The following is a 27,724-nucleotide window of genomic DNA, read 5'->3' as shown; positions in this document are numbered from 1 at the left end:
ACTGCCGAACATGCTCTCTTCTGAAGAGGTTGGGAAAGACTGGCCGTGGATCTCGCTGTGTCCCTCTGCTTTCCTCGCTGGGTGCAGACTGCGTGTCGGAGACACCGGTTGGAGCTCTGCCGGCCGTCTTGCCTCCCCGCAGCCCCCCACTGAACAGAGGCCCCTCGGGCGGTAGTACCTGCGGTGATGCTTCTTCCAACCCCCAGGGAAGTATCCCGCCTCTCGCCTGGTGGCTACGCCTGCACTGCTGGTGGGCCAATAGTTGTTTTTTTTTTTTTCAGCCTTCCCCCATCTCCCCACGTCCATAATCGAAACTTTTATCTATCGAAACGCTAGTAAGGGTTGAGCACGTCCTCGGAAACGTTTCGAAGAAAATCGGCGAGACTCTTACTTTGCTGGGCAGACCACCCCGGGGCCCCCAGGCACAGAGAATTTAATCACCGCTTCCGAAGGAATCCAAGAGTGTAGGAGTGTGTGTCAGATACCGGCAAAGGATTTCCGTGAATCGCACAGAAGGGTGTAACATGCAAATGAGCTCACCTAAATCACCAAATCTTGGGTTAGAAATGGTCAATTGACAAATGGCTGAGGGCAGTGACTAGTCCCCAGATAATCTGCTTCGAGGAGGAGTGCAGGCCCAGTACCGAATCCCTTGCCTCGAGAAATATGCAGCCCAGGCGCTGTCACCACAACGGGGTCTTAAAACTTGGAAGGAATCCTGACATCTGTCAGGCTACTGGACGCCAGGCCGCGCGCCGGTTGGGTAGTTTCCTAAAACGCGCTTCACTTAGCAACAGCCTCAGAGGCCCAGAGAACCCAAGAGGGCCTCTGGAAAAGGCGGCAGGAGCCTAGGGCTACTGCACAGTGCCTTCTTTGGGAGAAGGTGGGTTTGCCTAGGAAAATTTGACTCTCAGCCCAGTTTGCCAAGAAAACAGGTGCAGGTGGGGAATCACCCAATCATTCTGAGATGAGCCTTTCATTCAGTGTCAGCTTACGTGTGCACATTCGTGCACGTGCTTTGCGTGCTCACACACACACAAAACCCCCCATACAGAACCATTCCAGATAGTTCGCTTTAAAACTCGAAATCTGTACACCCATTCAAATGATCGCAGCCCTTGGCTGTGGACGTTTGCTTCCTTCAGTCCTGATGAACATGAGGACTGAGGACGTAGACATGGAGGAACAAAACTCAAGGGCGAGTTCGTGACTCAAACTTCCAAGAGATGATGACGGGTGGCCGACGGGATTCTGGTGCCAGCAGTCTGCCAGCCCCAGAGGGGGCTGGCCTGCAATTCATACAGGAAAGAGGGAAGCTCCCGGCGTGCAGGCAGGCGGTGGAGAATCGCCAAGTCTTGCATTAGCGCTAAGGAACTAAAAGCCTGGGTGTTTGTTTTTGTTTCACACTTTGGATTTACATCTTTCTTTTGGTTCCCCATCTTTCCACGAGACTGGGGCGGGGCAGAGAGCCCAGAACGCTCGGACACCTTATTTCAGTTTCTACCACTTCTGCCCAGCTGGTTGCTCCTTTCCACCCGTCGCCTCGGGCTATTCTGGGAGTTTCAAACGCTGTGCAACTCGCTTGGGTTGGCGGAGGCGATTGTTGGGGTTCCCTCTCCCCGCAGCCGGGGTTTCCACGCCAATACTCTTTGGTAGACAACCCGACAATATGGGTTACTGTCCAGTTCCGAGTCTCGAAGTTCCGGTTAGGAAGGCTGTAACACAAAAAAGAAGGACGGAATCCGTTAGCAGAGGTTGCTCGCCGAGGAGGCAGCGCGGATGCACAGCGACAGCAAGCACTCAGTGGTCCTGGCAGGTGCGCAGCCAGTGGAGGGGGCCCCCATGGTCCGCCCCAAGGACCGCCTCGGTTCCTCTCCGGCCACCGTCCCCCCCCCCCCAAGAAACTTTTCTCTCGCTTGGAGAGGCTCCGTGTTGCCATGAAAACGGATTTTCCAAGGGGCCCGACCCTCCCCCTCAGGGGCATCGGACTGGAAAAACCGAAATGGCCAGAGAGCAGAGACAAAAAGGGGCCGCTAAGCGGGGGCCTGGAGCTAGACAGCCGAGGCCCGAACATCCCCTCCGCCCCCACCCACACACTCCCGGCACCGTCGGCTCTGAGTCCCTCGCCCGACGCAGGCAGTGGAAAGCTGACTGCTCCAACTCACACCAACCACCTCCGAGCCTCACGGCTTCTTGAGCGCTACGCTGTCCTGAAGCCTGTCTCCTGCGCAACAGCCCCTGACCCCGCTCATTCCGCTTGGAGAGGGGCTGATTCCAGGAAGCGCTTCTCGAAGCAGCATCCCGGGACACCTCGGTTGCGCTAAGAGTCCCCAAGCCCTCCGGGATGCTGGCGATGCCCAGCGTCCGAGCGCTGGCAGCAGAAGTAGTTGGAGGACCTCGCGCAGACAGCAGAAAGCTTTGCATGGTGGCCTTGGGATCGGGCATCGGTCGGCCCTGAGAGGGCTGTAAACTAGTTTTCTAAAACCCCGTGGGCGCCCCTCTGCCCCTTCCCCCCAATCCTGCTCATGCGTCCCCTCCCCCCTCTATCACTTCCCAGAGTTTCGTTCTTTCAAACTTTTTGAGACCCTAATTGGTGGTATCTGAGTGGCTCTCCGGGACTCCCGCCCCCTGAACAACTCTCAGCACGTCACCGGGCCCAGAAGGGGCGTGGGGGTGAACGAAAGGGCTCCCCGAACTTTCTTTTTTCAGTGGGGACTAACGGGGGCTCCGTGACGATTGGCCAGAGCGCAACACTGGAAAGCTGTCAATCACGGGGGCTCTGGGAGGCAAGGGGCGGACCCTGCCCAACCCTGGGGGAATCCGAGCAGGTATATAAGGGGCCTGGCGAGCGCCCGGCCAGACTGCGAATGCGACCGGTTCGAGACAGCGCTTCAGGTGAGAGTGGTTTGCGGGTTCCTGCAGAGCTGGCGCGGAGCGCTTCGGCAAGCCTGTCCTTCCCGCCCGACCCGCTGGCCCACCGGCCCCCAAGCGCCCCTCCGACGGAGTCCCCAGGCCTTTTCACCGTGGCCGCTCCAGCCCCGGGAGCGTCTTCTCCTCCCGCCACTCTGGCGCACCTTCTTCCCGCTCCGGCCATGTACAGCCTCCTGGAGACTGAACTCAAGAACCCCGTGGGGCCATCTACTCCAGGCTCAGGAGCGGGCGGCCCAGCAGCCCCCGGCGGTGCAGGCAAGAGTGGCGCGAACGCAGCCGGCGGCGCGAACGCAGGCGGCGGCAGCAACAGCGGTAGCGCGAGTGGCGGGGGCAGTGATCAGGACCGCGTGAAGCGTCCCATGAACGCCTTCATGGTGTGGTCCCGCGGGCAGCGGCGCAAGATGGCCCTGGAGAATCCTAAGATGCACAACTCTGAGATCAGCAAGCGCTTGGGCGCCGACTGGAAATTGCTGACCGACGCCGAGAAGCGGCCGTTCATCGACGAGGCCAAGCGACTGCGCGCCGTGCACATGAAAGAGTACCCGGACTACAAGTACCGGCCCCGCCGCAAGACCAAGACGCTGCTCAAGAAGGACAAGTACTCCTTGCCCGGCGGCCTGCTGCCCCCCGGCGCCGCCGCCGCCGCCGCAGCCGCTGCCGCCGCCGCCAGCAGCCCGGTGGGCGTGGGCCAGCGCCTGGACACGTACACACACGTGAACGGCTGGGCCAACGGCGCGTATTCGCTGGTGCAGGAGCAGCTGGGCTACGCGCAGCCCGCCACTATGAGCAGCCCGCCGCCGCCCGCGTTGCCTCAGATGCACCGCTACGACATGGCAGGCCTGCAGTACAGCCCCATGATGCCACCCGGCGCCCAGAGCTACATGAACGCGGCCGCTGCAGCCGCCGCCGCCTCGGGCTACGGGGGCATGGCGCCCTCAGCTGCCGCCGCAGCCGCCGCCGCCGCCTACGGGCAGCAGCCCGCCACCGCCGCTGCCGCCGCCGCCGCCGCCGCCGCCATGAGCCTGGGCCCTATGGGTACGGTGGTGAAGACAGAGCCCAGCTCACCGCCGCCCGCCATCACATCGCACTCGCAGCGCGCTTGCCTCGGCGACCTGCGAGACATGATCAGCATGTACCTGCCACCCGGTGGGGACGCTGCTGATGCCGCCTCGCCGCTGCCTGGCGGCCGCCTTCACACCGTACACCAGCACTACCAGGGCGCGGGGACTGCCGTCAACGGAACGGTGCCGCTGACCCACATCTGAGCGCCAGCCTGCGCTCGCCACCCCTGCGCCCCACCCCACCCTGCACCCCCCAGTGGGGACGCCTTGTTGTTTAGCTTTGCTTGCCTGGGTCTGTTGCCTTGTATCGAGAAGGGGAGGACAAAGTTTGCTGTAGCTGTCGGGTTTTGTACGAAAACAAAAAAGTCCAGATCATCGGATATAGGACTTTCTAGAGCTCGACCGCCCCTCCCTCCCCTTTTGTAGGCTGGAAACCGCTGTGATGTTTTTGCCAAGAAAAAGCAGCCCTCCTCCTCCTCCGGGGTTCCTGGGTTTTCCGGTTGCATTTGAAAATGTTGTCTCGTTAGTTTACTGTTAGCCGTGGAGTGAGTGAGTGGGAGAAACGTACTCTCGGGTGATGCTGGCCCGAAATCTGCAACGCCCCCTCCCCCAGTCGCGTTGCATCTGTTTTCCTCGTGGGTTTGGGGGAGCTGACCGCGCGGAGCAGCGCGGCAGCTAAGTCCAATGTTAATTTATAGCCAGGTGTGCGTGTGTCTCCCTCCTCGCCGCGCCTGGCCGTGGGACAGTTCGTCCAGTACGCATTTACTTTGCTGAGTTGTGATTTCTGCTGTGGTCAATATTTGATATTTCGTCGCGCTAATGTTGTTGAATTTCGTTTGGGTTGTGGGGAAGGGGCTATTTTGTTTGGTGTTTTTCCAAGGGTTTACTCTTAATTCTTAAATGAGAGATCAATAAATTTTATAACCAACATAATAGAGTCCTGATAATTTTCCGGGCCTGAAAGTTTAGGTGCGGGTTGGGAAGGGGACCACCACTGGGCATTGCAACCGTGATGCTGTCCTCGGGGCGGGAGAATCGGAAATGGTTTCTTTTTAATTATTCATAATCAGAAACACAGCGACTCCCAATATTTTTCACCTGAAAGTCCGAGGAGAAAGTAGTTTGGCTTTCTGGGAGCAGCACACTAGCTGAAGCGAACCTCCTGCAGCCACGCACTTGTTGATAGTGCGGAGAGATCAAAGAAACGGGCCAAAAAAGGGGGCACTTTTACCTTTGTGCACTGGGGCGGGAAGACACTTAAGCCGAGTTGAAATATTTACAGAACGAAAACCCTTCGGAAATCCCAATTATCTTATTACAAATAAATGGGTTACAGGAATCCCTAGCAGCGAATAAATATATTTCATTCAACCCTGGTGGCAGAAGCCGGAGAACCAGCGTTCAACGATAAGTCTGGTTTTTTCAAAATACACCCTAGATGTTAAAACATCTGTAAAACTTCTCTGATGGCTTTTCCTTTTTGACTTGTTGACCCCGTCCACCTACTGGTTTTCTAGAAGAGCCTCCCATCATCCCAAACCTCAAGTCTGCATTCTGCTCCTTCCCCACCGACCTTCCCCAACCCCTGACCCTTGACTGTGCCTCTGCGTCCCCCGAAAGGCCTTTCGTTTCGCTCCCTGCACTGGGCTCCAAGGTATCTGTATGGAGCGTAGGAAGAAAACAAATAGAGCAGTGTTTTTTGTTTTTATCGCCTGCTCAGCTGTTTGAGGTGATTTCCTTAATCCCTTTAATCCTGTTACCTCGCCAACCCAGTATATGTCTAAACGCGGACTTTCCAATAAGTTCGGCCTGGTGCACTGTTTTTTTATCGTCACCCACTCCTGACCGCAATTTTCTTTGCTTGAGTTCTGCTAGGACTCTGGACGACAGAATCGCCCGTAAATTGGTTCGAATTCCGCATTTTCAATCGGCTTTGTGCCGGTCAGCCTTTCACCTGAGGGTCCGGCCTGGCTTCGTGGGGAGGGGCAGGGACTTTAAACGATTTCGGGGGTCGTGCCCGCTTTTTACACATCACTGCGGATCCTGAAGCCTAAGCTCTACAAGAGAGGTCGAGTCTCCCAAGAACCGTAGCGCCATGCCTCCCCCGCAGAGGCGGGATTCTTCCCCCAACCCGTGGCACCCCACCCTACACTGTTCTGAAAGGGCTGGGACGGCTCCCTACAGTGAATTACAGACCCCGGCCCTTCACCCGGTGCTCCTCCCGGGCCCGCTGCGTCCCTGCTGAGCAAAGGCGAGGCCTCCAAACTACTGCCTCCTTTCCCATCCCGGGGCCACAAACCTCGGGCCCCTGCTGGCTGGTTCGCGCTGCCGCGCTTGGAACTAACTGAACAGGCTGCCGGGCAGGTGAGGATCACCTTCTTCGTGCTCCAGTGCCTCAGCGGCGGAAGGAAACTCGTGTCACACCCACATCCCCATTCATATCTTTCACAATGTTTGGGCCTCAGCAAATACCTGTTCACCAGTTAGTCTGGGTTCAAATTGCTAGCAAGTGTGCACACAAGTTTGGTCTGAAACGAGTCCAGGAAAGGGAGGGTGAAAACAAGCAATTCCGTCCCGCTGAGAGGGCGGTGCCAATCGGGAATAAACTGACACTGCTTCTTTGGAAGAGTCCATTGTGCGGTTTCCTTCTTAGAAGTGCCAGGGTCACCCTTTCTGTGGGTCTCACATACTGCTCACTCCCTCTCTAAACATCCACGGCTTTGTGCTCCACTTGTGTGATTTCCAAATTGCCTCTAAGAGAAAGGATTTCATCACTCAGCACATTTGGAGGATATAGATGAAAGATAATTTTTTTAAAACTTCACCAATAGGGACCAGAACTGAACGGAATCGGAGTGAAACTTCTATCATCGAGGCCAGAGTTTTCAAACTGGAGCACTAGGCACTCTCGCTCTCCCGTACACGCCTCTACCAGAACAACTGCCCCTTAATCTGCTTTACAGAGTGGGGTTCTTGTAAGATTAAATTGGAAATAAGGGTTCTGCTACTTAAGTGCCTACAATAACAAAATCCCATCATACCCCAAACACTCTTCTGGCTTGTTTTGCATTTGAGGAAACACTGTTCAAGGTTGCTTAGCAGGTCCTATGGCAGCATAGGCCTGGAGGGCTCCCTGCTGTACCACAGGACTGAGAGAAACCAGTGATAATCCAGTCCCAGCTGCCTCTCAAACTCACAATCGCACAAGTCTCTAGAGAAAAGAGGTCATTCCTAACAGAGACACCTAAGGAGCCACCACTCTGCAAACGAAGTGATGTGGAGAGCACAGGGTCCTTACAGAGTGGGGGAAAAAAACAGCTTCTTTTATGTTTCCACAAGCAGGACCAGAGCTACCTTTAGGTGGGAATGACCCTACATAGAGATTTTCTTTCTTGTCGTGTCTATACAGCTCCTCTCATTAACCCCCATTCTAGAAATTTACGGGAGGAGAGGTCACCCAAAATGCAGGCAAAGATTCATAAACAAAGACGTTTATCACAGATCTCCCCTACAATGGTAAAAGTTACACACAACCCAAATGCCTAACAAAATAGGAAAAGGTTATATACAAAATTTGCTATTAAAAAAGACTACTTGCAGATCTCAATTGTGTGCACAGAGATTTTAATGACACAGGAAAGTGCTTGAACCACAAAGTGAAAAGAGCAAGATACATAAACGTATATTTGGTTTGTATGGCCTATTTAAACAAGCATATGTGACTGGGAAAATGTGCAAAAATGCAGGGTAGTATTATGAATCCCGAATACTGGTTAGCCTTCTTTATATATTCTTGCACTTTTCAATTTTCCCTGATAAGATTATATTCCTGTTATCTCCAGAAAAGGCAGTTTTGAAATATATTCCCCCCTTCCCCACCACCACCACCACAATCACAAAGACAGAAAACTGTATCTCCTTGTGAAAGAAGAAAGTTCCAGCTTTCCCTTCATTTGTTTTGGGGCAAGGAGGGGGCAGGGAACCCCAGGAGCAGTAATCCTCTAGCTCTCCTCCGGCTGGGGCCTGCAGTGAACACAAGTAGGACAAGCGGACCAGACCAACCGCCCCCCACCCCGCCCCCGCCCGCCAAGTGCCCTCCTCGGTAAGCAGAAGCAGGAGCCGATTAGTGACGGCTCTGTCATTCTTCAGACCCACTCACTGGAGAAAAAGACCTCCTTGGGAGCCAAGCACAACAGCGGGAAGCAGGGGCCACTGAGGACCCAGGAGGCACATAAACCCAAGGGCTTGAGTAACCCTCATTGCCCTCTTGGGATGGGGAGGGGAGAAGAAGCCCAGGGGTTGGGTCCCAGGCCAAGAGGAGGAGGGGCTACAGCACCCACCAGCTGAATGGAACATAATATGCTATGCCCTCCTCCCCACGGTCACCATCCTCAGCCACAGCACTGTCATTTCTGCTGGACCGCTGCTGTGGCTTCTTACCTGTTCTCCCTGCTTCTATTTTGCTCCCCACCAATCGAGTCTTCATACAGCATTTCTTCCACTTTGCAAACAGAACACCTGTCGTCGTTACTTCCCTTCTTAATAACCTTTTAGTGGCTTCCTATTGATTGCTCTTGGGAAACATCTCCCAACTCCCCCAAAGCTGAGCCCCATCCTCCTCCTGCCCATCTCCTCGGGCTCAACTACTTGTACTTCTACTCCTCCTTACCTCAAACCTAGACGGGATTTCTTTGAGAAGCGTTTGTGAAATAAGTCACAGTGCCTGTTGGTTTCATATCTAAATACAATTTAAAGTTCAGTACTTGTCTCAGATAAAGATTCTTTAGCACAGTACATATTTTATTTTGACCCTGTGGGATTTCCCCAAATCCACACAGCAAGCGTGGATTTCCTGACCATCAAATCTACTAGCAAAAATACATCATTTCTTTTCTGCATCAAGACTCCTGAAGTTGCTGTTCCCTTTTCCTGGAATATTCTTTCCCAAGCTCCTCCTCCAAATACTCCAGCATCCTCCTGAAAGCCTCAGTTCAAGCATCACTTTGGGGAAGTCTTCCATGATGCCCATCTCCAGAATAGGACATGATCCCTTGCCTATAAGCTCTCTTAGCCCCGGGTACCTCCTCACAGCACTGATCCCAGTGGTCATTTTATGTTTATTCATGTGATTCTGCCTATTGTCAGCTTTTCTCCTGGTAAGTTGCATAAGGACAAAGTCTGTGTCTGGTTTGTTCCCCAATACCTGGCACAACGCCTGTTCCATATTCTGCTCTTAAACTATATGTGGACTGTTCACTGCCTGTCTGAGGAATGAGATCTCTGGGCGTCAAGCTAACAGGATCAGTGCAAGCCCATGAAACCCAGGACTGAATCCACCACCTTAACTTCATCTCTGACCAGCTGGAGGCCCTTGAGGACATCACTGACCCTCAGCCTCAATTTCTTCAGATGATGAATCCGAACAACTATGTCTCCGGTTTGTTGTGAGGATTTAAAAAAAAAAAAAAAGACACCCGCAACGCTTTCAAACCTCAGCATAGTTTCTGGCACGCAGCCATTGCACGGTATGTTATTTGCTGTGATGATCACCTTTCTTAGAAACCTCTGCTGACACTTCAGAGAGCAGACAGTGCTTTCTGGTCAGATTCTGTACTTCCCACCATTCCGAGTTAAGTATGTCATCGCTGAGGCTAGTTCCTGCTATAGGAAGTAGGCAGAATAAGAGATCACCATTAAAAATGAACAACCCATATGACACCAAAAGCTAAAACACAAAATTTAAAAGTAGATAAATTGGGCTCTGTTAAAATGCAAGTTTTCAGCTTCAAGGGACATACATCAACAAGAAAGTGAAGAGACAACTCATGAAATAGGAAAAATATACACAAATCATGTATCTTATAAGGGGCTTGTATATAAAGATTTATAACATAATAATAATAATAATATCCAATTAAAAATGAACAAAGGACCTGAATAGGAATTTTTCCAAAGAGAATATGTAAATGGCCCTGGCTGGTGTAGCTCAGTGAATTGAGCATGGGCCTGTGAAGCAAAGGGTCACCGGTTTGATTCCCAGTCAGGGCACATGTCTGGATTGCAGGCCAGGTCCCCAGTAGGGGACACCTGAGAGGCAACCACACATTGATGTTTCTCTCCCACTCTTTCTCCTTCCCTTCCCATCTCTCTAAAAAATAAGCAAGTAAAATTTAAAAAAAAAGAATATGTAAATGACCGACAAGCGCATGAAGAGATGCTTAATATTGTTAGTCACCAGAGAAATGCAACTCAAAACCACAATGAGCCCTGCCTGGTGTAGCTCAGTGGATTGAGTGTGGACTGTGAACCAGAGGGTCAGCAGTTCGATTCCCAGTCAGGACACATGCCTGGGCTGCGGGCCAGGTCCCCAGTGGGGGCCACGTGAGGCAACCACACATTGATGTTTCTCTCCCTCTTTCTCCCTCCCTTCCCCTCTGTCTAAAATATAAATGAATAAAATCTTTTTAAAAAACCACAATGAAATACCATTTTACAACAACTAAGATGGCTATAATAACAATTTTCTTTCAAGATAGATAATATTTTTAATGACCAAATGGTGTTTATTCTAGGGGAGAAAAAGTTGGTTTAACATTTAGAAATGACTGTAAGTCAGCACAATAAACAGGTTAAAATCATACAGTTGTCTCAGCAAGTACAGAAAACATTGCATGAGTCATGATGAATGTTCATGGCAAATTAGGAAGAGCTTAGAATTCCTTCAATCTGTTACTATCCATCTATAAACAACCTACAGCTTCCATAATGGCACAAAACACTGAACCCTCAACACTCTTTACCTTACTTCAGGAATAAAGCAAAGATGTCCGCTTTCATCATTTCTATTCCATACCATACAGTGCAACAAGCTAAGAAAAAAATATAGAGTTCATTAAAAAAGAGGAAAATTATATATTTGCAGATAACATGATTTTTATGTAAAAATATCTGAAGTAATCCATGAAACAGCTAAGTAAATTTACCAAGATCTCCATACATAGTCAAAATGCGAAATTAATTTAGTTCCATACACTTGTACTATACAATTAAAATAGGCTTTAACATTGTATTTACAATAACATCAAAATAAAATAGAAATAAACTTAACAAAATATCTAATGGCCTAATAGATACATTAGACCATTATATTAGACCTTAATTTCTCTAAGACGTCTTATTTTGTCTTCTTCCTATTGCAGGAACTAGCCTCAGCAGTGAGAAATTTATGATGGTGGGAAGTACAGAAATTAAGTCATCAGAAAATGAAGGGATGTGTTAAGTTCATGGATTGAATCAATTATAATAATAATTTTAAAACACACAATAACAAGTGTTGGTAGAGATATGGAGAAAGTGGAATCTTTGCACAGTGCTAGTGGGAATGTCCAATAGTAAAGCCACTTTGCAAAAGCATCTGGCTGTCCCTCAAAAGGTTAAACACTGAGTTTCCATATGACCCAGTGTATACTCCTAAGTGATTCTACTCCTAAGAATAACTAAGAGACATCAAAACATATGTCCACACAAATGTTTCTACACTAATGTTCATAGAAGCATTATTCATCATAGCCAAAAAGTGAGAACAATCTGACTGTGTATTAACTGATTACAAATGAATAAAGTATGATATATGTTAATATATAAAAGAAAAGATTATTCTTCAATAAAAAGAAATTGAGTATTTGTATGTATACGGGTATACTATATTACCTGGCTCTGTAAGCTGATGAGGAGGCCTAGAAGCAATGGCATCTCAACAGCAATGAGCACACCTAGTGTCCAGATCTTAATTACTAATATCATTCTCCAACACAAGGAACCAGGGCTCTTTGTGAAAATGGCTGACTCTATGCCTAGAGCCTGAAATATACAAAACGAGTCTGGAGCATCCTGTAGTGCCAGAAATAAGAAAAGGTAAGAAAGAAGACAAGAAAGGACGGAAGCAAGGAAGGCCCATGGTTACAGCGTGTGTGAAAGAGGCACAGGCGCCAAGTACGGGAGCTCCAATGACCACATCTGGAACAATGTGAGCAACAAAATGAATAGAGTAATATGGAATTATAATCCAAAGTATACAATACATATCCATGCACTCACACTGATATAAATAAATACTTAAGCACATTAGCACATTAAAGAAGATGAGAAATTTTTCAGTAAAAATGAAGGGAGAGGAAGAGACGAATCTTCTGTGCAGAAGAAATCTAAATAATTTACATAAATATTCTGGCTTCAGGGAGGTGAGGTAGAACTCTCCTCACCTGGAGTCTGGGCTACTCATAGTGACTACCTTCTGAAGAGAATAGTAGGGAAACAGGGAAACGAGCAGCTTTGCAGTGGAAAAATCTGACGAACAGGGCCTTCACAATGTCAACATTGACAGTGATAAGTCATGTTGACAGTATGTACCTTTGATACAATGTGATGACAAGGACACTTTTTCTTGGTGGTGTTCTTCCCCAAAACCCATACCCAGTCTGCTCATGAGAAAAACATCAAACCAATTTCAAATGAGGTACATGGTACCAAATATCTGACCAGCAACCCTCAAAACTATCAAGGTCATCAAAACCAAGGAAAGTCTGAGAAACTGTCACAGCTAAGAAGAGCTTAAAGAGACATGACTACTAAACGTAATAACGTGGTATCCTGGATGGGGTCTTGGAGCTCTAAAATGACTTTAAGGGAAAACTAAGACAAATCTGAATGAAGTATAGCATTTATTTAATAATACTACATTAATATTGGTTCATTACTGTAATAATTGTACCATACTAGTGAAAGATGTTAATAATTGAGGAAAGTGGGTATGACGGTATATGGGAACTCTTTCTCATTATCTTCTCAACTTTTTAGTAAATATATAACTGTTCTAAAAGGTAAAGTTTGTTTTAAAAAGGAAATAATGCTCTGGCTGCTGTGGCTCAGTGGATTCAGCACCAGCCTGCGAACCAAAGCATCACTGGTTTGATTCCCACTCAGGGCACATGCCTAGGCTGCAGGCCAGGTCCCCCGTGGGGGTGGGGGAGCAGCGGTACAAGAGGCAACCACACATTGATGTTGCTCCCCTTCTCTTTCTCCCTCCCCTCCCTTCTTTCTAAAAATAAATAAATAAATTTTTAAAAGATTTTATTTATTTGTCTTTAGAGGGGAAGGGAAGGAGAGAAGGAGAGAAATATCAATGTATGGTTGCCTCTCATGTGTCCCCTACTGGGAACTGGCCTGCAACCCAGGCATGTGCCCTGACTAGGAACCAAACCACGATGGTGTGGTTCGCAGGCCTGCACTCAATCCACTGAGCTACACCAGTCAGGGCTAAATAAAATAAAATTTTTTTTAATTAAAAAAAATTTAAGAAATAAATGAAATAAAGTACTAATAGATACTACAACAAGGATACAACTTGAAAACATTATGCTAAGCAAAAAAAAGCAATCACAAAGGAACACCTATCGTATAATTCCATTTATCTTGATACCCGGATTAGGCAAATCCACAGAGACAGAAAGTAGATTAATGGTTGCCTAGGGCTGAAGAAGTTGAGCAGTAATGGGGAACCAATGCAATTTTGTAAAGTGTTTCTTGGAAGGGTGATAAAATGTTCTAGGATCAATTGTGATGAGGTTCACACAACCCTCTGGATGTGGTAAAGACCATTGAATTGTGCGTGTAACATGAATGGATTTTATGGGATTGAATTATATCTCAATAAAGTAGCTATTGTAGCAGGAGAGGTGTTTGGCCGGCAACCAGCCAAGTGCTAGGGGCTGCTGCACCCCTAACCCAAATGCATTATTCCTCACTTAGGCTGTTCAAGCAGGAGAAGAGCTCAGAAATCTTCCAGTCTAGCTCCCTCATTTTACATGGAGGGAAACTGAGAGCCAGGGACACACAAATGTGTTAAGGTCACACTTGTTAATGCCAGCACCAATGAACTAGAACTTGGGTAGTCTGCCTTTCTGTTGAATGATTTCTTACAACTATCTTCCAAGCTTCCTTTGATAAGGCCTATAATGTTTTTATCCACCTCTGCAACAAATCTCTTCTAAGTGGAAGGGGGAGTTAGATGGAAAATGGCAAACCATTACTAAAGGAACAATAAAATAATGTTTTCAATTACTAAAAACCTAGATTCAATCTCCAAGCAGGTTCTTGTGGTAACAACTATGCTCAGAATTCACGTTAAAAGTGAGTACTCTGTCAAAAAGACAATACAAAAGATTGATGAAACTGAGAGCTGGTTATTTAAAAAGATAAACAAGACTGATAGAGAGGACCCAAATAAATAAAATCAGAAATGAAAGAGGAAGAGTAACAACTGACAGCACAGATATATAAAGGGTTATAGCAAAATATTATGAACCATTTCATTATATGCTAACAAATTGGACGATCTGCAATAAGTGCATACATTTCTAGAATTATACGGTCTTCCAGACTAAACCAAGAAGAAACAGAAAATCTGAACAAACCAATTATTACCAATGAAATCAATTCAGTACAAAGAAACTGTGACAAACAAAAGTATTGCACCGAATGGTTTCACAAATGAACTTTATCAAACATTCAAAGAAGAATGAATACCTATCCTGTTCAAATAATTCCAAAATAATCAAGAGGAGAAAAGACTGCCAAACTCACTTCACAAGGCCATTGTTACCCTGGCTCCAAAAGTAAAGATATTTTTTTAAGGAAAAAATTATACACCAATAACCCTAATGAACATAGATATGAAAATCTACAACAAAATGTTAGCAAACCAAATTTAGCAATACATTAAAAAGACCAGGGCCTGTGAACCAAACAACTGCGGTTCGATTCCCAGTCAGGGCCCATGCCTGGGTTGCAGGCCAGTTCCCAGCAGGGGACACACGAGAAGCAACCATACACTGATATTTCTCGCCCTCTCTCCTTCCCTTCCCCTCTAAAGATAAATAAATAAAATCTTTTTTTAAAAAAGATCATACACCATAATCAAGTGGGATTTATTTCTGGGAAGCAAGGTTGGTTTACTATTCACAAGTCAATTAACATGGTATGTCAGATAAATGAAATGAAGGATAAAAATCATATCTATAGATGCAGAAAATAGCATATGACAAAATTCAGCACCTATTTATGGTAACAACTCTCAGTAAAATGGGAATAGAGGGAACACACCTCAACACAGTAAACACCATCCATGACAAACACACAGTTAATATCATATTCAAGGGGGGGGATTAAAAGCATTCTCTTTAAGATGAGGAACAAGACAAGGTTGTCCATTTTCAACACTTGCATTCAATAGAGCACCGGAAGTCCTAGATACAGCAATAAGAGAAGAAAAAGAAAAAAAAGTCATCCCAATTGGAAAGGAAGGAGTCAAATGTCATAGCTTGCAGGTGACATGATACTATATAGAGAACCTGAAAAATTCCACCAAAAACCCATAAGAATTGATAAATAACTTCAGTAAAGTATCAGGATACACAATAAATATTCAGAAATTGTATTTTATATATCAATAATGAAATATCAGAAAGAAAACATAAGAAACAATCCTATTTACAACTGCATCAAAAAATTAAATAAGTAGGACTAAATTTAACCGAGGAGGTAAAAGACCTGTACTCAAAAAATTATAAGACACTGAAGAAAGAAATGAAAGAAGATACAAGTAAATAGAAGCATATACAATGCTCATGGATTAACATCATTAAAATGTCCATACTTCCTAAAGCAATCTATAGACTCAATGTAATCCCTATCAAAATACCAATGGCATTTTACACAGAAGTAGAACAAATAATCTAAAAATTTATACAGAACCCCAAAAGAACCCCAAAAGCCATAGCAATCTTGAGAAAGAGGAGCAAACTTGGAGATACCATGCTATCTGATCTCAAACTATACTACAAGGATATAGTAATCAAAACAGTATGGTACTGGCATAAAAACAGACACACCAAACAACAGAACAGAAGAGAGAGCACAGAAATAATCTCACCTCTATATGGTCAATTAATATATGACAAAGAAGGCAAGAATATACAATGGGGTAAAGATAGTCTATTTGATAAATGGTGTTGGGCAAACTGGACAGATATGCACAAAAAATGAAATTAGATCACCTTCTTGTACCATATAGAAGAATATACTCAAAATGGATTAAAGCTTTAAATGTAAGACTCAAAACCATAAAACTCCTAGAAGAAAACATAAGTAGTAAACTCTGATAATGTTCTTACAAATATTTCCTCTGATATGTCTCCTAGGACAAGGGGGACAAAAGAAAAAATAAACAAATGAGACTACATCAAACGGCAATGTTTTTGCACAGCAAAGGAAACCATCAACAAAATAAAAAGACAGCCCACTGAGTTGGAGAACATATTCACCAATGGTACATTTGATACGTGGTTATTATCCAAAGTGTATAAAGAACTCATATGACTCAACACCAAAAAATCCAAACAATCCAATTTAAAAATGGGCAGAAGGCGTGAACAGACACTTCTTCAAAGAGGACACACAGATGGCCAATGGACACATGAAAAGATATTTAATGCCATTAATTATCAGAGAAATGCCGATTGAAACCCCAATGAGATATCACCTCACATTTGTCAAACTGGCTGCCATAAATAAATCAACAAACAACAAGTGTTGTCAAGGATATGCAGGAAAGGGAACCCTTGTGCACTGCTGATGAAATTTCAGATAGGTGCAGCCACTATGGAAAACAGTAGGGAGGTTCCTGAAAAAAAATGAAAAATAGAATTACCATATGACCCAGCATTTCTACTCTGGGTATATATTTGAAGAAATCCAAAAGAGTAATTTGAAAAGATATATGCACCCCAGTGTTCATTGCAGTGTTATTTATAAGAGTGAAGTTGGAGAAGCAAACCAAGTGCCCCTCAATAGAAGTTGGATAAAGAAGTAGTACCTATATACGACAAGATATTACTCAGCCATACAAAAGAATGAAATCTTACTATCTGCGACAACATGGATGTACCTAGGAGATTTTACGCGAAGTGAAATAAATCAGAAAGAGAAAGGCAAAAACCATGTGATTTCACCTATGTGTGGAATCTATAGAACAAAATAAATGAACGAACAAAACAGAAACAGACTCATAGATATAGAAAAGAAACTGAGGTTTGTCAGATGATAGGGTGGTTGGGTGTGGTGGGTGAAAAAAATGAACAGATTAAGAAGTACGCATTGGTAGTTACCAATTACCAATGAGCAGCCATGGTGATATAAAGAACAGCACAGAGAATATAGCCAATAATATTGTAATGCATATAGTCAATAATGTTGTATAGTGCCGGGTGGGTGCTATACTTATTGGGACAATCACTTCATTCATGTTAGATAAATGTCTAACTACTACGCTGTGCACCTGAACTTAATATAATATTAAATGTCAACTGCAATTGAAAAATAAAAAAGAAAATTGAATGAAATATATTTAAGGTCACCCAATCTTTTAGACTGCACATACTTTTAGCAAAGGAGTAATTATGACTCCTAATCTAATTTCCAGGTTACCAGGAAATACCAAGAGAATAAAACTTTCTCTCTTTAACAAAAAACAAGTGAGTCCTTTGTGCTTTAAAGAAATCTTCATTGAGGAAAAAAGGTCCTTTTAAAAAAAGGTAATTAAGAGCTCATCTATTTTTTTTAAAAAATTTATTTATTTTTATTGTTTATGCTGTTACAGTTGTTCTCTCCATTTGCCCACCTCCACCAGCCCCACCCTCACCCTTCCCTAAGCCAATAACTTATTTATTTTTAAAATGTTAATCTTGCCCTGGCTGGTGTAGCTCAGTGGACTGAGCGTGGGCCTGCGAACCACATGATCGTGGTTCGATTCCCAGTCAAGGCACATGCCTGGGTTGCAGGCCAGTTCCCGGCAGGGGACTCACGAGAAGCAACCATACATTGATATTTTGCTCCTTCTTCCCTTCCTCTCTAAAGATAAATAAATAAAATTAAAATAAATTAAAAAATGTTAATCTTTATGGAAATGTCAGCAAAATATAACAGAAGTTTAAATTACCATGCACATTTTACCCTTAGATTTTATTAATGTGCTTTTATATGTGGATCTTAGAAATCCCCAATAAGAAAAAACCCCACAAATGTATAATACTAACTAGACATTATTGAAAACAGTTCCTGAACTTTAGTTTTTATTTAAATATAAAACCACAAGAGACTTCTGAATTATATTTGAAAAGCTTTGCCAAAATCCATGATCTATACATTCCCTAAAGATTTTAAGGCATTGTATGTGTCAGGAAGTGGTAAGATACATTGTATGTATCTGTCTTGAGACACAGTGACATAGAAGCCGTTCCACCAATGGGGCCAGGCTCTCTGAGAAGGCCGAGGACGGGCTCTCCTGGAGAGCAGATCACTTAAGCTCAACCTTACAGAGTATGTAACACTTTTACAGGGAGAGAAAGAGTGCTGGGCATTTCAGGCTAATAGAACAGCATGGGAAAGATTCAGGCACATATGGTGGAGTCCGGGAACATCATGTGCTTAAATAGCATGGCTGCAGAGAAAGGGGGTCAAGAGATGTTGGGGGAGATGAGGCTGGATCGGTAGAAAAGGTCCTACCCATCCATGGTCCTTAAATCACACGCTAAAGTGTTGCACATTCATCCAGTACTCAGCGGGAACCATGGAAGGATTTTGGCCAGGGCTTTATTAAAATCAAGCTGACTGCATTTAAAGTATAAATTGGACAGAGAAGAGAGTGGAAGCAGGGGGGATTGGTCAAGCGGCTGTTTCATTTGGTTCAGGCAAGCGAGAAAGCCCCGACTGGCTGTGGTGACAGTGAAAATGAGAAGTAGGAGGATCAAGAGGTAGGAATCTCTGTTTCCCCTTGTGTGGGGGTGCATAGAAAGGGCGGTAACACTCACAGAGGCAGAGAACAGAAGAAAAGGAGCCTAAATTCTTACACTTTTAAGCCGAAGAGAATGGATTTTTGTTGGTGACTTCAGTTTGATACTAAATGATTCTGTACATAATCACATTCATATACACACATCACTTTTTGTTCAAATGAACTTTTGCTCCATCAGGTTTAATGTGGTTAGTTGTTCAACTGAAACACCATTTATTATTTGCAAGTACATAACTTGAAACATTCAGAATTAGTTCCTGCACTCTGCTCTAAAAAGACCTCTAAGGCACCTTCTCACTTAAGGTCTTTTTCAAGGAGTATCTATTTGCAAGAACAGAATATCCGCAATGTCAAAAGCCCCAAGCAGCTCAGCACGATTGGAATAGTAACAAACTTCCGGGCTCAGAATTGTTCAGTTGAAACACCATTGACTATTTGCAAGCACATAACTTGAAATATCCAGAATTAGTTCCTGCACTCTGTTCTAAAAAGACCTCTAAGGTGCCTTCCAACTTGAAGATTTTTTTTTCAATGAGTATCTATTTGCAAGAACAGAATATCTGCAATGTCAAAAGCCCCAAGCAGCTCAGTAAAATTGGAATAGTAACAAACTTCTGTACTCACACCCTGGGTAGGATAGTGGTGTCAACACCTCTAGCAGAGCTGATAGAGCTGTCTTTCAGTCTGTCTGCAGGCTCTGTTTACATTCTGCAGGTTAGCTAGAAACACCCTCACCACCAACAACCCCTGAAAAAAAATTCCAGGTCAACCTCACATCGTCTATACTCTCCACATACCGAATTTCTTCCTGTAACAAGCTCTCCTGCTTTGTTATTTTATACGATTTCTTTGCAAAGAACACATTAGGCTGTGTGTGTAGATTACAAATGCACTCTAGGGATGTTGCCAATAATTACAAGTAGGAGAAATCAACAACAGCTTTGCAGAGCATTCTTTCAACTGCAACTTGTCCCATTTGGAGAACGTTCAAGTAAACCTGAAAGGAAGGCGGAGAGATTTGTTAATGTTTGGAGTTATAAGGGAGGTAAAACTGGGGTGCAAACATGGCTACAAAAGCAAAGTACTTTAGAATGGAGGTAACTGGGAGACGACACACATAAATGAAACACACACACACTCACACATCCCAACACTTGTCTGATGGTAAAGGACAGTCTCCCATCTAATGGTCGAACATCTCCAGGGTTCTGGCCTTGGTCTCTGCACTTTTTGAGCCGCTTCTACATGGATATTCCCAAAAGTCTGGTCCATAAGGTTTTCCAGAGCCTCAGACCTTTGGATCCAACTGCCTCTTGAATATATTTATTGGTATGTCCCACAGGCCCCCAAACTTGGACTGGATCAAAGTAGCTCATCCGTTTCCTCACCAAAGCAATGTCTTCTACTCAATTTCCCACCTCATTTAAACATCATCCATTTGTTTTCCCCTCACATTCCAACCTAACTTCCTACCATTTCCAGAATCCATCTGTTCTTTATTCCCATTGCCTTAGTTGGGGCTGGTATTATTTATCCACTCATCCAAGAAATGACCCCAAATATTACTAATGTAACACAAACTATCCTTATTATGTTACCTTTTCTGTGGGCTAGGAAGCCAGGCCTGGCTTGGCTGGATCAGCATCTCTCACAAGGCTGAAGTCAAGGGTGTGGCTGAGAAGACAGTTATCACAATGCCACACTGTGATAGGATCTGCTGATCAGGATCTGCTTTCGAGGTCACTGGTACGGCTATTGACCTGCCTCACAAGGCCCACTTCCCAGTTTGCTCAAGCGACTGTGAACAGGCTTCTGGTCGTAGGTGACTTTTGACCACAGACATCCCTTATTTGCTATCTGGACCTTTCCAGGGGACAGGTCACAACATGGTTGCTGGCTTCAAAAGTCAGTCTTTTCATAATATAATCTCAGAAGTGACATCCCATCACATTGGCTGTATCTTGTGTCACGCAGAGTGAGACACTGCGTCCAACCTGCACTCCAGCCAAGGGGATTACACGAGGGCATGAATGCGTCACACACATCATATAGCAGGAGGTGGAGGCTATTGTCCATCAGAGGGACCTTGCCTTACTGGCCTCCAGGCCCCCGTAGTCTCCCAACTACAGATCATCCTCCATACTGAGAACTGAGTGATGTTCCTGCAAAAACAAAAACAAAAACAAAAACAATCTGCTTACACAATTGCCCTCCTAGGAAACCTTTGTTGGCAACCTGGGCTGCCCACTGGACAAAGTCTAAACTCTTTGACAAGCCACTCAAGGCCACCCATGACCTTTTTCTTGGCTTCTTAGCCTTCTGGCCTCATTTCCTACCACCACGCACCTTCCTACAGCAACTCCAATTTTTTTTCCTAGTTCCCGGAAACGAGCCAGGTTGCTTCCAGCCCTTCTACAACTTCAGATGATTCAGAAGAGCTTGTTTCTCTCTCACTGCCTGGTCTTCTTGTCTTCCCCTCATCTTTCAGGGCACAGCTTCAGAGCCACCTCCTCTGAGATGCCTGTACGGACTTTCTCCCTGCCTTTGTGTTGTTCCCCAGCTTGTTTGGATGTAGCTTTATTTGAGGAAGTTGCACAGGGCCCGGCACATTCTGTGAGGCACCTGAGGAGCGTATGTCATCTTCTTAAATAAAATCAAATCATGCTAGTACTGCAAGAAATCTTAAAATGAGAAAAGTAAACATGAACGTAGATCACTGAAGTTCAAATGAGGAAGGAGGTGAAGGGCCTGAGAAGAGAAAGGAGAGGAATTGTTCAGGGGCAGAGCTTACACAACTGACTAGTTTAGTCAGACCCGCCTCACCCCAACTCAGAGGGTCTTTCTACTCCTATCAAAGTACCTTCATGGCTTCTATGTTCCCTGTTGCTCATCCCTGCTTCCTCCACCACCAAATACTATAATTTTCTGAAAGTGGGAAAACAGAAGCTGAACTCTGCATGTGATGCTTCTCCATTCCTCCTTGGGTCCAGGTAAGTCCTAGTGTGCCGTCTCCAGCTTGCGTGAACGTGAACTTCCTTTACGGTAAAGTAGTGAGAATCACATGCTAATCTTGGAGGAAAAAAAAAACTGAAGAAATTGCATCCACTTCTCTGCATTTTGTTGTAGGGCTGAAGTTATTTGCGGGGCATATGGCTCCCCGAGAACCACTCTTGAGCCACCCCCCACCCCCCGGTGGGTGTATTCTTCTCCATTTTCTGTAGGTCCACCCCAAACTCTCCTTCTGGGCATGCGGAGTTCCACTTCCATTTCCAGAGCTACAAACTCCGGGATATTCAAGAAGAGAAAAGTGGGGGCAGCGAAAGGTTCTCCTTTCCTTCTTCCTTTTCTACTGAATAAATCCTTAACATACCAAACAGAGCTGTCCAGAGATAACGGGGACTTGCAGCATGTGCTGCCTGAGTAGCTACAGCAGCAATGGCAATTTTAGTGACAGTCCCGTCCCTGAAATCAGCAAGAATGAGGAATCTGACAGGAGGTGCTGAGGAGGCATATGCTGCAACAGCTCAAGAGGTGCTGATGGGGGGAGGGCCATGGCAGGGCTGCTGGTTGCGATTTAAAATCCTAAAGATATGGCTAAGTCCTTGCTAGATAGTGGGTACTTTCAACGGGTGGAGAAGAGAATTAGGGCTCGAACTATAAAGCCAGCGAGTAAGTTTCTCAGAGCCCGGGCTTTGTAATCAGACAGACTTCCAATCACAGCTCTGCCCAAGTTCTTCTGTACGTTGGTTGACTCTCCCTTGAACGTGGTTTGCTAACCTCTCGGAAACTCAAGTGGTTCTGTAAAATGGGAAGAAAAGAAGTACTTACATTACAGCATAGCTCTAAATTTAAATAGGATGGTGCTTATAAGAAGGCTTATCGTGCAATGGGGGGGAAATACTACTTTTATTATCACAGATCTGGTAGAACCCAAAATGCAGGCACACATTCCAAATGAACATCAGACGATGACCTCTAATACATCAACTCACAAAGCCTTCCAGGCCAGTCACTCTGCTTACCAGCTGTGGGACCTTGAGTGCATTTCCTAAACTCTCTGAGCTTCCGATTTTCTTATCTGTAAAGTAGGGATAAAAATTGCATTTAGTTTACAGAATTATAATAAAGATTAAACCTAAGATAGCATACTGCCTAGTATTTATCATCGTTGTTGTTGTTGTTATTATTACTATTACTATTACATACCTAGCCTTTTACAGCTTCACGCAACTCAGGTTTACTTTCCTGCCCCGGTGAAGAGTACAGGCTTTCCAATCAGTCAGATCTCAGTTTGAGATGTTTAGAATGCAGATTTCAGAGTGCTACTGCCCGAGTTTCCATCAGCTCCATTATTTACTACCTGTGTGACCTTGGGTAAGAACTTTACTTAAAAGTCACGATCCTTCTCAAATCCCTTGCTTACATTTTAATAGCACAGCCTTGCCATAGAACATTCTTGGGTTATGAATTGAAATCTTAGCAGTATACTTATTTTCTGAAGTGGTTTCTCTAATTTTGTAAGCCTTTTGTGGCCCTTGTGCATGACTGTGACCTCTCTATTCTTCAGTTTCCTCATCTGTAAAATGCTGATTGTGACAATACATACCTCAGAATTGTGTTGTGGCCATCTACCCCAAATTTGGTTCCAATGTCGAGACTGGTAATGATGCCAAAGACACACCAAAAGAGGGTGTGCAAGGTTTGTCCATTACTTAATGGTGTTTTTCTGGGGAGAACAGAACAGGCTTCTCAAGCTGTTGAAAACTGCTTTACAGAGCAAGGAGGGGAGACTGGGCAGGGGTTTTACTGTAGTTACGGGGTGGGCAGAGGTGAGGGCTCCCACGAATGGCCAAGGGCCTGTATGGTTTGAATCTCCTGCCAACACGAAAGGAGGGGGTGGCACCCAAGCTTTCTTAGCTTGCCCAAATGTGGGGAACAATGGGATGGGGGAAGGTTTAAAAGCTTCCAGAATCAAGCATCAAAAAACAGACCCAGACTACTTATTACATGTTGTAGCCCTGGCTGGTGGAGCTCAGTGGATTGAGCGGGAGCCTGAGAACCAAAGGATCGTGGTTTGATTCCCAGTCAGGGCACATGCCTGGGTTGGGGGCCAGGTCCCCAGTAGGGGACACATGAGAGGCAATCACACATTGATATTTCTTTCCCTCTCTCCCTTCCTTCCCTTCTTTCTAAAAATAAATAAATAAAATATTATAAAAATACACCTGTTGTGACTCAATCAATAAGATAACCCACAAAAAGGACTCAATGAACTGGTATTATTGAAAACAAAAATCTGGATGGAGTCATTGGCCTATTCTATTGCAAATGTATCGTTTCCCTACACTGGGAAAGAGGAATTAATGGGCCATTGGGCAACCTGATCATTAGCCTGCTCTTCATTAGTCCTTGTGAACTTAGCTTAGTCTGTCCTATTCTGGGCCTTAGCTGTAAAATGAGGGGACAGGAGTACATGGTCTCTAAGGCTCCTTGTGGGTCTCACAGGGTCTGAAAGGCAAGGTGGCTTTGGCTTATGTCTCAATATATTGACTATAGTTTCCATGACTTTCCTGCAATCTGAAAAAATGGCTACATACCTTGTCTGAAAAGAAGAACCCTGATTTCACCACTGCTAACAAAGCACACTTTTTTTTGTCTTTATCGTAAAAACAAGTCCACTGAAAGAATAATTCATTTGCAATAAAAAAGGATGGGAAAGAAACATCCTAGAGATATAAACAAATTAAAAAGCCCTGGCTGGTATGGCTCAGTGGACTGAGTGCTGGCCTTCAAACCAAGGGGTTGTCAGTTCGATTCCCAGTCAGGGCACATGTCTGAGTTGCAGGCCAGGTCCCAGGTGGGAGGTTGTGCAAGAGGCAACCACACATGGATGTTTCTCTCCCTCTCTTTCTCACTCCCTTCCCCTCTGTATAAAAATAAATAAATAAAATCTTTAAAAAATTTAAAAAGTCATCCCCAGAAATGATGAGATCATATCTCACCTGCATATATAACTGCTTCCATCCAGAGAATGTTTCCCCTGATGAGCAAACTAGCGCTACCCTGCCTAGGCCGGGGCAAGGGCGGGGGGGATACTTGTTCATAGGGACAAGACACAGAACCAAGGTTGAAAGACTATTTCCTGGTAAACAAGATTGAACCTTGTTTACTCAGAGCAACTCCTGATGTCTAAACTCCCGAACATTCCTCAACTCAGCCAGGCACAAGAACGTTCTCGTTGGCAGTGAGTTTCAATCTATTTTGTATCACTTTCTTCAAGCTTGTCAACACTTCAGTTGCAGTTCACCTGGGGAGGGTGGAAGGGCCTAGACTACAGAAGGGCACGGCAGAGTAGGGGGTAAGCCACCCCCAAAAGGCATTGCCTGAGATCGTGCTTGCTAAAAAAATGTTGCCTTAGTCAGAATCATTCTACCTCCTTCGGATCTGGGGACGTCCCAGGATATCTCTGTGTTCTTTCTGGTAGATGATGTGTACTGAACAACTTTTCCATCTTTCTACTGAATTGTGTATCTGGTACGTGTGTATGTGTGTACACATACATACATTCACATATATATCCATATAGCTATAAGTCTATAGATCTGTAGATGGATGTCCTGGAGGTGATACTCTATTATTTCTACACGTTGAAGAATGTCATATGTTCTGTGCCACGGATTGCTGGGCCACATCCATGGGACATTTGAGTATCCTCTTCAGGGTCCCAGCCAGGTGGATGACTAGCTTAAGGACCTCCAGGGATGAACAAATCCCTACCAGGTGGAGCAATCTCCCCTATTTGGAAAGTCCTTACTATTATTCTGTATTGCATTTTCCACCCACTCCTTCTAGTTGAGATTTACAGAGCTTACTCCCAGTTTGTTCTAGGCCAGCCCTGTGTTCTAAGGTCGTTCATCTCCAGGCCAGTCACTCTCATGTCTCCCAGCTTTTTCTCATTTGGGTGGTTCTAGGTGCCCTTGAACACTCTAACGTCTTTCTTCATAAAGAAAAAAGAAAAAAAAGAAACCAATTACAATACATGTGTCTTCATCCATCAGCCCAGTGTGGCGGCCAGAATTGAACACACTAGTCACTCTAGGTAGGTTTTGATGGCCACAGGTTAGTGCACAATTCACTCCCCCACTCTGGAGAGCAAGTGTCGCCATCCCAGAAGTCCAGGGACAGGTGTCTTGCATTACTGACTCACCTTGAATTTCATATTATTTAATTTAGCTACTCAGCCCACTTTTATTGTCAGGTCCTGATTCTGTTATCTCACATAGCCTTCCCAAATATCTGTCAATCTGTGGAAGTAGCTTGTCCCATATATAGAGGATATTTATTTATCATATGTTTGAGATATTTATCATATATAGGGCAATATATAGATGGGGGGAACCCCCCCAAAATGGAATTATCTTCTGGAAGGCAGGCCTCTTGTAGTACAGGCTTCCCCTGCTAGATGGGTATTCTAGGAACCCCTCTGTATCAGTGGACCAACTGGCGTTGTTGTGAGAGGCTGCACTCAGCTTCAGTGAATTTGTTTGAAGACTCTTTCAATACATTTGCCCATTTCATGATGGGTGATTTACAAGCACACCAGCCCACTTCGCAGAGTGTTCAGCAAGTTTTGACCAAAAACAGCATGACCTCTGTGCCTCACCCTCCCTATTTCCTGATCTTGCCCCGAGCTACTTTTTTTTTGTTTGTTTCCTCTGATGAAAAAAGTCTTCAAGGAGAAACAGTTTGGGGATGTGGAAGAGGTGAAACAAAAAAAATGGCAGGAGCACTAAAAGGCATCAAAATCGAGGAGTTCAAAAATGTTTTGAGCAGTGGGAAAAAATGCCTCCATAGGTGTATTGCATCCAATGGAAAGTACTTTGAAGGTGACTGAAGTTTAAACATGTAAAAATAAATGCACAATTTTTAATAAATAAATTCCAGGTTTTGGGGGGTCTCCCTTGTATAGTCACTGGGATTACATATCTATTACACTGGATTGACACTGAGAACTAAAGAATTTAAGAAAGCTAATTCTGGTCACTGGGTAAGAACCTCGTTACATTTTTATTTCCTCCATTTGGATAGTGGGAGTGAAGGAGACACTGATTTCTAGTCATGTTTACCTTCCAACCTTATGCATTTATAAAAGCTACTTCTGGACCCAGGACGCAGGATTTCAGCCAGAAGCCTAATCCAAAGGAATCGTGTGAGACCTAAAGAGATGTAACTTGGACAGTAAGGGCTGCACACCAGTGAGCCAGGCCCTGGGAACACTCTTGGAAGTTCTTACCAGGGAAGAATTCTAAAAGAAAGGAAAGAGTTGACTTTTTACATTGTTAGACCTAGACCCTAGAGAGCTAGGAAAATCCAGCAAAAAAATAAGAATTCCAACACAGTGTTGCTTCTAAGCACAACCCCCAACAGACACCCAGTTCAGAGTCACTAGCTGTTCTAAAAACCCAGGGCCAGACTGAAATTGAGGCAGAGTTGCTTTTCAGAGATGATGGATTTGAAATTCTGAAAGCCCATGAAATCCCGAGAGCTGTGAAATTGAACGACAGGCAATACTTTCGGTCCCAAATATTAGCAACATCCTCCAACCCCCCAGCTAATGGGGAAACTTTGCTAAAACTGTTGTTTCTCGGGGACACGCTTTGCACCATCTCTGCTCTTGTGATTTCACTGACCATGGAATTTATTCACTTTTTCTGTACTTGTATCTAAACCTACAGGAATGTTTCTTTAGTGGCGAAAAGATGAAATGTAACTGCTTGGGTCCTATACCCTGAGCAGCATATAGCCAGTGGTCTATCCCAAGGCT

The 27,724-nt window shown here is 45.0% G+C and overlaps 1 protein-coding gene across 2 annotated transcripts; it reads left to right on the top strand.

The window, feature by feature from the left end:
- The first annotated feature begins 2,867 nt into the window (after positions 1-2,867).
- SOX3 (SRY-box transcription factor 3) lies at positions 2,868-4,196 on the top strand. 2 transcript variants are annotated; one of them, XM_037052639.1, is made up of 3 exons: positions 3,093-3,128; positions 3,192-3,862; positions 3,953-4,196. In XM_037052639.1, the coding sequence occupies exons 1-3, from the start codon at positions 3,093-3,095 to the stop codon at positions 4,194-4,196; spliced, it is 951 nt and encodes a 316-aa protein (XP_036908534.1). The 2 variants fall into 2 exon arrangements, with proteins under 2 accessions (XP_036908533.1, XP_036908534.1); XM_037052638.1 differs by having other exon boundaries at positions 2,868-4,196.
- Positions 4,197-27,724: the final 23,528 nt, after the last annotated feature.

The sequence above is a fragment of the Sturnira hondurensis genome, unplaced genomic scaffold (assembly GCF_014824575.4).
Source record: "Sturnira hondurensis isolate 20B ecotype Veracruz unplaced genomic scaffold, ASM1482457v3 Scaffold0007487, whole genome shotgun sequence".
Lineage (NCBI taxonomy): Eukaryota > Metazoa > Chordata > Mammalia > Chiroptera > Phyllostomidae > Sturnira > Sturnira hondurensis.
This window is presented reverse-complemented; position numbering and strand designations above follow the sequence as displayed.